The sequence below is a fragment of the Brachypodium distachyon genome, chromosome 3 (assembly GCF_000005505.3).
Source record: "Brachypodium distachyon strain Bd21 chromosome 3, Brachypodium_distachyon_v3.0, whole genome shotgun sequence".
Taxonomy (NCBI): Eukaryota; Viridiplantae; Streptophyta; class Magnoliopsida; order Poales; family Poaceae; genus Brachypodium; species Brachypodium distachyon.
Window position 1 is genome coordinate 7283629 of NC_016133.3, and position 11127 is coordinate 7294755.

General features: G+C 48.4%; 1 protein-coding gene across 1 annotated transcript; it reads left to right on the plus strand.

Moving 5' to 3' along the window:
* The first annotated feature begins 433 nt into the window (after positions 1 to 433).
* Positions 434 to 3416, plus strand: LOC104583488. The gene is made up of 6 exons (XM_010235784.3): positions 434 to 1324; positions 1501 to 1577; positions 1728 to 1791; positions 1913 to 2126; positions 2251 to 2620; positions 2750 to 3416. Exons 1-6 carry the CDS (start codon positions 934 to 936, stop codon positions 3110 to 3112), a joined length of 1479 nt encoding a protein of 492 aa, XP_010234086.1. The 5' UTR covers positions 434 to 933; the 3' UTR covers positions 3113 to 3416.
* The last annotated feature ends 7711 nt before the right edge of the window (positions 3417 to 11127 follow it).

Here is an 11127-nt window from a genome sequence, read left to right on the forward strand (position 1 = left end):
TATATATATATATATAACATAGGTGCATATATAACATTTAAGTATGTACACAGATGATAGATGTCCATTATTTGGAGTGCAATAAATACATGGGCACGCATGTCTCATGAATTGACCAAGACCGGCCCGACGCATATATGTGTCCCTTTTAGCTGTTTAAACAAGCCTGTCAAAGGGCGCCGGGGCAGGCAGAGGTCAACCACCAAAGCTTTGTTTCCATGTCACGGAGCGGCAGCTCAGATCCACACGACAAGGCGGTCAGTGTCCTAAACCAAAAGAAAATTAGGGCAAGAAATGCGTTTGGAATCGAGCCAGCTTGGCGGATTGAGTCACATGAGCTACTAGCTACCTCTCGCTCGTGCATGCAGCCTAGCTCAGCTAACTGCAGGAAAGGACAGGGGGGAAACTTATTAGAAAGATCTCACTAGCTAACTCCACTGCTGGCTATATGTGTAAAAAGCATGTATGCACCATTTAGCCCATGAACTATACCGAAAGCTTATGTCTTTAGCTAAGTTTGTAGCTTTTTTGGCTGTGATCTACTTTACCCTTTGTGTAGTTTTCTGTATATATATGCGCGTGTATGCATGTATGGCCAATGCCTACGTTGCTACCAACCAAACACAAGGAAAGGGTCAAGAATTGCACACATCATCTCTTGCTACTGTTCAACACCAGTCAATGTAGGAGGGGAATGCTTGCCCAATTCCCTCTTATTATATTCCCACATCACTAGCTTGCTTATATGCTATTGTTCCCCTCTCAGCTGAGCAGTCCTTCATATCAATTCTTTAGTACACCATATCATTTGTTGCCCTCTCTTCTTCCTTCCCCTTTCCTACTCTGAGCTACCTGCAGCACGATTCCGATCCAGTCATGAGCCATGGCAGACAGAGAGAGACAGTGACTAGCTAGCAAGTAGAAGAAGGTAAGATGATAACTAGGGAGGAGGAAGAGATCATGAGAGATGTGAAAGAGAAGCAGGTGCTAGTTGAGATCCTAGAGGATGAAGATGATGGGAAGAAGAGATCGATGGACGGAATCAGGCCGCTGGACCTCAACGAGGGTGTCGATGTGGAGAGCGAGGAAGGAGAAGTTGGCGATGAGGATGATGATGGTGATGATGGAGGTAGCACCACTGATGTTGCCGGGAGCGGGAGCTCGAGCAACGATGTTTCAGGGAGCCAAAAGGGTGCTGGGAGCGGCGAGCAGAGGGTGCCATCGGTGCGGCAGTATAACCGGTCGAAGCTGCCTCGGCTCCGGTGGACGCCCGACCTCCACATGGCCTTCATCCATGCTGTCGAGAGGCTTGGTGGACAAGAGAGTAAGTGTACCTTGTGCTTGATTTATCCCTTAATTTACACTTGTCATCATTTCTTGCTATCGATATTATTGCCGTTTGTCTACTTCATTCTGAAATTCTCTGATCTCATGACTTCATGAGTGGCTTTGCAACGTCAAATTTGTTAATTACCCTTTGATTTCTTTGATGGCATATAGGGGCGACCCCTAAGCTAGTGCTTCAGATGATGAATGTTAGGGGGCTCAGCATTGCTCATGTGAAAAGCCATTTACAGGTAAACCATACTAGAATTACAATTAGTTGGCCTCACAATACTAGATTACGTATTGGTCCTTTCTCAATTTCACTCCCATCGATCGATTCACAGGGTGCTGAATTAATTAGCGTAACACACTTAATTTCTGATCCACTTTAATATTTTCAGATGTACAGAAGCAAGAAGCTAGACCACGATGGTCGCCAGATCCGGGGATCCGCCATCTCCTCAGGTTCTCATCGCTCACAGTTTTCTCGAGATCAGTTAATCTATATTCCATATCCGATCTCTCCCCTAAAATCTTGTGTTCACCAGAGGATTAATTGTTTTTCTTCTTCATGCATGTGCCGCAGTATTTTCTCCTATGGATTTCCACTCGATGAGAGGCGACCGACGGTTCCATGACATGTACCTCCAAAGAAGTGCCGGGTTATCGTCCAGGCCAGAGCAATACGGCAGCTTCTTCGCCGCGTCGCGCAGCGGCGAGACCAGCAGCCGGCTCTACGGGATTCTCCAAGGCCGGTCACCTCCGATGCAAACGTTCGGCTTCAAGAACTGCGGATTCAGGTAAAACTTCATAGACGTACAAGGAAAATGTGTAAACCTAGGCACCTACCCAAATGCCTGCAGCATCTGTGGAGCGCAGACAAGAGAACCGAAACCCTAATTTCCGGCTGCTGGACATCTGCAGGAACCAAGAGTGGTCGTTCAACCAGCACGACATGATCGGAAGGAGGGATGGGAAGGCGTCGTCGTCGTCTTCGGCCACGCCCCACTTGTTCGCATCCTCTCCGTTGAGGCGGTGGCCGTTAGCCCCCGGGGCTGGCGCGGCCGGGGAGCACAGGCCAGAGAGAAGCATCGGCTACTTTGCTGCAGGCAACAACGGCTCTCTGGCGCCTATCTCGAGGGTCGTGGCTCCGGCGACGTCGGCCGTGCCGGGACAGGGAGAAGGTAACCGTCGTCTTCCGTTTAGATGGCACGGCGGCGATGGAAGCAACGACGCTAAGAACAGATTGTCGGATCCCGTTGTGATCGACGAAGCCCTAGAGTCCCGGCTCGAGGTCCGTATATATCCATGTCTCTCCACAGTGATCTACGTCTATATACACAAAGTCCTTTCTGAATTCTGACGCGTTGGCATCGAGGAAAGTACTAACTTTGGCACAACATTGCATGTGATGATTGTTCAGAGACAGAAGCATCTAGAACCGAGGGCTCCGACCACTACACCGGCCGACGAGGCGCGTCATAAGCGGCCGCCGCCGGAGATGGAGACGATCGACGGGACGCCAGACTTGAAGCTCAGCTTGTCCCCGACCACGGCAGACACGTATACAGATCGGGCCAACAAGAGGAAGAAGATCACTGCACCGAGTGAGCAAGACATGGACGACTACTGCAGCAACAAGATCTCGATCTCGCTCTCACTCTCGCCACCCGCGGCCCCCATGTCCATGCAGAGGCAGGAAAAGACAATTAGAGGGGGCAGCGAGGAAGCCGCTCTTGGGCAGAGTACTTTGGATCTGACCATGTCGATCAAGGCATTGGAGTGAGATCTTTCAAGTACTTTGTCTCTCTCAAGGCCTTCCAAAATTTGCACACTGCACCATGCATGCCACCACGAGATCAAATAAGATTGTTAATTTTAACCTTGTCTCCACCAGTACATACGGAGATTATATGTCATGCGCGGTGGTTAATTATATATTGTGTCTAGGGACTGCCTCGAATATGTGTGGTCACATGATCCATCGCTTGTTCTCTTGTGACAGCATCTTTGGGAAACTAAACCATCCAGAGATAAGTATCCACTGCAGCTCTAATCAGTGTATACAGGGCTCTTCTCTTTTTTGCATCGTCATATGCATCGTATGGACCATGTTAATGCTGACAAGATGCATGGATGGTATAGTCCTTCAAATTTAAATTTAATATGCATCTATGGAGTATATGTTTAGGGAGAAGCTTCTCTAAAGTAAGTTCTCTAGCCATGTGGTGCACATACAAATTTATAAGGGATAAAATTTTCCCATCGACAATGCTTTTTCACATTTGTGATGGCATACATGAGTTTTTTTTTCCCGAAAGGCAGCAACCTGCTTTCAATATATTAAGAAAAGGAGGTACAAAGAACAACAAAGCAATCCGAGATGGCTAACACGATGATCGATCATCACCACAACGAAGAACACATCACTATTACAGAAAGGCTTATCAGTAACGATCGAAAAACAACATCAGTAACGGTCAGGGCCGCGTTACTAACTTCGTGTTACTGATGATGGGTATCATCAGTAACGGTCGCTCCGACCGTTACTGATGTACCATCATCAGTAATGGTCACTGCTACCGTTACTGATGTATATATTATCAGTGGCGGGCGGGCCGACCCGACCATTACTGATGTATGTATCATCAGTAATGGTCGCGTTGCCACATCAGTGTCGGTCCAGCGACCGACACTGATACATTTTCGATATTTTAAAAAATAATTAAAACAACAGAAAATACATAGGAAATGCACATAAAATTATATACATCACATCACAGCACAGAAAAATACATATAAAGTCGCATCACATCACATCACATCATTTAAAGTATACAAATGTATATAAAGCCGCATCATTTAAAGCATATAAAGAATACAAATGTATCTCATTTCAAGTTTGAACCTATTGTTGTGGGTGAACCCTAGACACCACTTGTTCCACGCGTTCGTAGAAGTCCCCGCTAGGCTTGATGACCTCATTGTTGATGAGATGGGCGAACTCCCTTTGAATGTTATACACGACCCATTTAGGTCGATGTCCCATTGTCACTTGGGGTCGCCAGTACTTTTCCATCGCCGCGACTGACCCCTTCCACTCAGGCTTGAACATGCTGACATTCTCTATAAGGATGTGACAATAGTAGTAGCCACAGAACACACTGCCGGGTGGCTGTTGCTGGCAAGGGAACCTGTTGTTGTGGTGAGGCTCGTCTTTATAGCCTTTACCAGCTAGTATTCCCTTGGTCGCCACTTTCCAGGCAGTGTTAATGAGTGATTGATGGGTTTCCAGAACCGACCTCGAACACCCTTCTTCGGAAGTAGTACACCATGGACCAAGGCAAACAAATGAGTAGTGTCACCCAATGGTCTCTGTTTTCAAAAGAAACAAACTTTAGTATCTAAAGGTGTATAAGAAAGACTGGATTAGAAAAAACAAACGGTTTCATATATAAAATTGAACTTACTCCAAATTAAGGAAGAAGAGGATAAAGTCGTGGTCCGCGTATTTCTCGAGACATGCCACCAAGTATTTAGATGCCAGGGTTCTTGAGGCATCCTTTTCTGACTCAAGACCGATGTCACCGTAGTTAAACATCGCGGGGTCTAGAATGGCTACTTTTTTTACCTCCATTCGCCGCAGTTCTCTTATTTGGTAGGCAGACCATAGCCTTAAGAGGTTGATATGAAGGTTTTGGCGGTTGAAGAGGTGGAACAGTTCGTTGAACTTCACACCAAAGGTGATAGGACGTTCCTGAATGTTCCCGGTTTCTTGGTCAAAGAAGCCATAGTCTCGTGGGATTCGGACATTGATTTGTTGGGCATGCTGTTGAGAACCAGCTGATGCTTGCATGTAGAACTGATGAAGCTCTTGCATCTCTCTAGACACGGCACGTAGGGAATCTTCGGTGACCATCGGTCTTCTAGGATAGTAAATAAGCACCCGGTCAAACTCCCTAGCTACGAAATAGGATCCGTCTTCGAATCTCTGGCCTTGACGGGGGTTCTTTATGAGAATGTCAGGCCTATTGTCCTCCCAAACTCCAGTTATGTCAGGCACATAGTGCATCTCATCTTGAGTGACATTGGAGGACTCCTTGATGGTCTTGCCGCCGCGCCCCCTCTTTTTATGCCTCCTATTATTGTCCCATGCCTTCTGCTCCTCTGCCTTGTACTTGTCAACGATCTTGCGGCCACCCATGGACTTAGTGGCACCCAAGAGAGAGAAGGTAGGAGGGACGCTTCCAGTCTATGCCGACCCTATGGTCTGGCTATCTTTAAGCTGTGGAAGCATCGACATTGCCCGCTCTTCATCTCCGCCGGCATCGATAGGAGGAAGTATCCTAGGGGAAAGGCCGAGCGGCGATTGAGAAGTACCTTTGTGAGTGGAAGGAGATGGAGTCATAGAGGGCCGGCGCTGGTTGTAGAGAGATACCAAGCTCCTAGGCCACATAATGCGATAATTTGGACAACCGCCTAGGATATCCACGCCTTCCTCCGGAGGTAGCGGGATAGCATAATCACGATGCTCCTCGACGACGGAGTCCACCATCACACTCACTTGTGTGTCGTTCATAAGAATTCCGTGCACCAGTGGCGGTGATTGTCTGGGCATCAGGTGGCCAATGGCGCCTACAGGCTTCCCAGGCTTGCCTACGTAGATACGACACTTCATCGGTGCCGGCGCGTAACAAGAAGAAGGCATATGTGTGTAACATCTTTATTCATGAAGGTAAGGAGTGAAAAAGAGTTTGAAAAGTATGCTTACAAGGATGTTGTCGCTCGGACCCGGATCGTTATCCCGGATGCCCTCGCTTGGGTCCGGTTGGCTAGCGGGGGGGTTGTCCATGCTAGGAGCCGGGCTGTAACCTAGGGTGTAGGTGTCTTCGTCGTCCATACGTGTATCGGAGGCGGCACTGCTCTTCAGCGGGGTGCTCTTTCGCGGGGGAAGAGGAGGAAGAGGAGGAAGGAGGTTCCTCAAACCTTCCACTCCTCCCCTGAGTGTGGCGTCAAGGGGGGGGTGGTCTCTCGCCAATGCCGACACCAAATGATGGACGGTTTGCACTGCATATTCTCACGACACCTCTTGACACACCATATATGCCTGCTCTCGCGCCTCCGCCTTAGCTTGTTCTATTATTTCAGCAGAAGCGGAGAACTTTTTCTGGACCCTGCTTCGCTTCGGAGCAGGCGGGAAATAATCATCCCAGCAGGCCCCTTCGCCTTCCCTAGAACACGGCCCGTGTGCTCCGCCTTTTGCAAGCCGGCGGTCACAGCCGACTCCCACCTCTTGCTCTGCACGGAGTTGTCGGATGTTTCTGACCTCTTGCTTTCCTCCCATTTGTGAGAATTTTCCTGTTATCATATAAGACAGGACGTGAGTCTATATGGATCAGGAGTGTCATAATTAACGCCGAAAACAAATTAATGCACGTGAACCCTTACCGTAAAATTTTTAACAGGCGGCTGCATTGGCTCAATGCCCGCCCACTCCTCTGGTGTCATGTGCTGACGTGCATATTCTCTAGCACGTTGGTCCTCCAGCATGTCATGCACTGGAGGCACCCTGCCTGCCGCCTCGAGAATTCGGTCCTGCTTGCGCTAGACCTTCTTCTTCCCCTCTTTCCCTGCACTCCCTAGCCTGTGGTTCAAGGGCTTCCTCGCGCGCAACGCCCTCATACGTTTACTCTTCGCAATGAAGGTAGGGTCAGACGATTCCTTCTTGAATTTTTCCCATTCGGCCTCATTAGTTACCGACGGCCATTTCTTCTTGATGATCTCGTAGGGTTTGTCCATCCACTTTCTAGTAGTGGTTTTCCAATTAGCAAGTCCATTGCGCACTGCTATGTTGACGGACGCTAGGAATCGCTCATGCCACTCGTCGGGACTTGGAACCTCCTTGCAACGTCCGTGATGCACGTGTTTCTAACGACTTCGGAGATGTCACTCCACTCGTCGGGGATCTTGCAATATTTACGTGCAACGGCTCCACAGGTCGTTGCGAAGGCCTTCTGTGCCCTCTCAGGCGACTCCGGGCGGCCTCTCTCAGAGTGCCGGGTGACCACGTAACAAAACTCCTTCAAGTTGTGGCTCCCCCTCGGCGTCTTCTTTCTTGGCTTCTTAGCGGTAGTTTCAGTTGGCTGCGGGTTACTCTCTTCCACCCATCGCTCGTTGTCGCGCTCTTATGAACGAGAGCTATCTGAGCCAGAGCTGGCAATTTGCTCTCCCGATGAAGACTCTTCATCGACACGATCTACCTCCTCCCGATCAAGAACTGATTTCTGGCTACTCTTGCCCATTTCGTACATATGCCATCAAAACCATCAAATATATATCGGCCAAAAATTTCGGCATGACCTATGCTAAAAAATTAGCAAATTTTCTCTACTACGAGTTCGAAACCTGCATAAAAAACCCACCCGCATATGTACCCCCTCGGCACGATGGCCGGCCCCTTCTCCAATGACCCGACACGATGGTCGGTCCACAATTCATTACTCAATTCTCCAAAATAGCATATAAAACCGCTATATAAAAACTACATGTATAGCATATAAAACAACATGTATATAGCATATAAAACATCATGTGTATAGCATATAAAAAACCTAAAATCATATATCATGTATAGCATATAAACAGCAGCATGTATATATAAAAAACTACAATGCATATACTCATGTGTGCTATATATTATCTACTGATGTTTGCTATATATCATGTATACAATGCTAATCAAATTCAATACTATATCAAATTCACAATGGTAAATAAAATGTGCTCACTACAATGCTCTGTAACTCAATACTATATCAAATTCACAATGGTAAAATGTGCTCACTACAATGCTTTGTCACAATGTGTGCCCATGTTTACACTTTTCTCTAACCCTAACCCTAACCCTAAATTAACAGCAACAAATCCTAACCCTAACCCTAAATCAAGATAAATATGAGGAGAGGGAGGGAGGCAGAGGAGAAGGAGGCAGAGGCGCGCACCTGTGGCACGGGGAGGAGGGAGACGGCGGCGCAGGGTGGCGGCGCTCGGGCTCGGGGACGAGGACGCGGCGTCGGGGAGGGGGACGACGCGGGGTGGCGGCGCTCGGGCGAGGACGACAGCGGGGTCGACGGCGGCATCGGCGGCGTCGGGCGGCGTCGGGCTCGAGTCATCTGCGGCGGTCGTCGGATCATGGAAACCTTCATAGTCTTCTTGTGAAGTAACTCCGTCCACTCCAACAATGCTTCTTTTCTCTCTTCTTACTACGACACGGCCTTTATTTGCCGGGTCGTCTATGTAGAACACTTGCTTGCATTATTAGCAAATACCCATGGTTTCTCTCTTGCCGGGATTTTTCTCACGTCAACTTGTTCACGAGGGATCTCAGGAGGTAGCACCATCGTCGTGAACCTGTGACTTTCTTTTTTGTCACCTTTGGTCCATCTTACACGGAACATTGGGATCTTTGTGATCGAGTACTCCAATTCTCAGATCTCCTTGATAATGCTGAAGAACACTTTGGTTTTGCTGTCGTCGTCGGTCGCGGTCTCAGAAGTCATGACTATACCACTATTTTGATACGTGCTTTTACGGTCCTGAGACGCAGTGTAGAAGTTATAACCGTTGATCGCATATGATTGCCAAGTAGAGACGTGGTAAGTAGGTTCCCATGACAAACATGCAACCGTCTCTTCTGATACATTGGTTGTCTCCCTGCCGTACCAATAATTCTCAGCCATGCTGCGAATGTTTTATTGTGCTCCCAGTGGATCCAGACTTCTCTTTTAGGGTTTTTATTTCGCAGTTGTTCCATGTGCATTTCCTGATAAGGCAGGCAGCAATCGACAGTTTGCAACACAAGTTCATGATGCTGCCTTCAGCCTCAAAAGTTCGAGCGTCACTTCGAGCACGTTGTTTTCTTCGCCAGCTCCAGCATATAAGGATGTGTTTGTGTCCTCCAACAATTTTTTGAACCGAGCAGACTCTGCCTCATCTTTGGGGTCCTCCAACTGGTCCCGTAGGTACGGGTCATCTAGCATTTCGGCAATCCTGCCACGTGGAGCTCCTTCACCTTCCACATTAGCCTCCTCATCGACCATTGTTTCTTCCTCGGAATCATTCGCCAGATCATACCGCAGGACATCATCATCTTCGCTACCGCTACCGACATCAACCGCATCCTCCCCGTGACAAGTCCAGCGAGAATAACCTTCCACAAAACCCGATGCCAGCACGTGCATCTGAACATCTTCAGGCTTCATCATGCATGTGTTTCCACATTTGCGACATGGACAACGCATCATCACAAGTTCTTTTCGTTCCATATCACCTTTCGCGACTCCAAAAAAGATAGTCCATTCAGTTATCCATCGAGTCTTGATTCTTTCCTTGGCGTACATCCAAGAACGGTCCTTCGATCTACAACACAATACACAAGAAAACAAACAAAGCAAAATAGTTAGCCTAATCATTGACAAGGGGATTAAGGTGTTAATTAACCGGGACTAACTAAAAATTTGAAATTAGAGACATTCGGAGAGAAATTGGAGGCCGGCTAGAAAGATCGGGAGGGACAGAGAGCTCGCAAGGGAGGGGGAAGCTCCGGGTGACGAGGAGGAGGCCGCATTTTGGCCGGCGACGGGAGCTCAAAAATTTGAAATTGGGGAACTTCGGAGAGAAGTTGGAGGCCGGCGAGGCAGATCGGGAGGGAGAGAGAGCTCGCAAGGGAGAGGGAAACTTTAGTCTCGAGCTCGCCGGCTGCCGGAGCTCCAAAAATGGAGCTCGCCGGCCATGGCCGCCTGCCGGTCATGGAGACGGCGGCCGCCGGCGCGGGGGGGAGAGATGAGGAAGGGAGAGGGAGGAGGCGCTACCTGGGGGGCTCGCCGGCGGCCATGGCGCGTTCGGGCAGGGCTTCGCCATCGCCGGAGAAGAAGGGGCCGCAGCTGGTCCGTTACGACGCGTAGCGCGACCAGCTGCGGCTCTGTTCTTCGTATTTAAACCGTGACACTCATCAGTGGCGGTCGAGAATTGGGCGACCGTTACTAATAATAGGGGGTACATCAGTAACGGTCGCGTTAGGGTGACCGTTACTGATGCGTGGTTCATCAGTGACGGTCGTCTCTTAACCGACCGCCACTGATGTATCTCGCGAGATATGATGGTTCATCAGTGGCGGTCGCCTCGCGCGACCGCCACTAATGTATGGCTGGGCAGGGACGACAGACCCCGCTCTATTCATCAGTAACGGTCGCGCCATACCCGTTACTGATGTGTCGTTGCATATAGACCGTTTTGTAGTAGTGCATGCATCGTTAGAGGAGTACTCGTAATGCCATAGTACGGCCATACAACACCGGCATATTGCAACGCACACAAGTATCTATGCCAACTTAGCTATCCTTTCATTATAGTCATTTTTACACATGGCATCCAGGGATGTGAATGCTCCGAGCTTGTAGTCCTAAAGTAATCCTCATAGGCATTTCTTTTATTATGAAAGGAAATGCTTTTTATTTTTTTACCACGAAATGTTTGTTTTAACTTTTTAGGCCAATATTTTTTTAACTTAATAAGCCATTTGTAAGTTGTAACCATACATGTCTTGTATTTTATGGGTCCCTGTTTCCTTTTTTTTTTTAGAATTATAGCTCCCTGTTTCGTAATGGATGCACTTTAGGTTCATATTGGGCCATCTTGAGCGACCCATCAAGAAGAGTTTTCTAGACGCTTTTACGTTGTATCACGGCCCAGAGTCACATTTGTTGGCCCGTCCCATCCTTTCTTCTCCAGGCCGCGTAACTT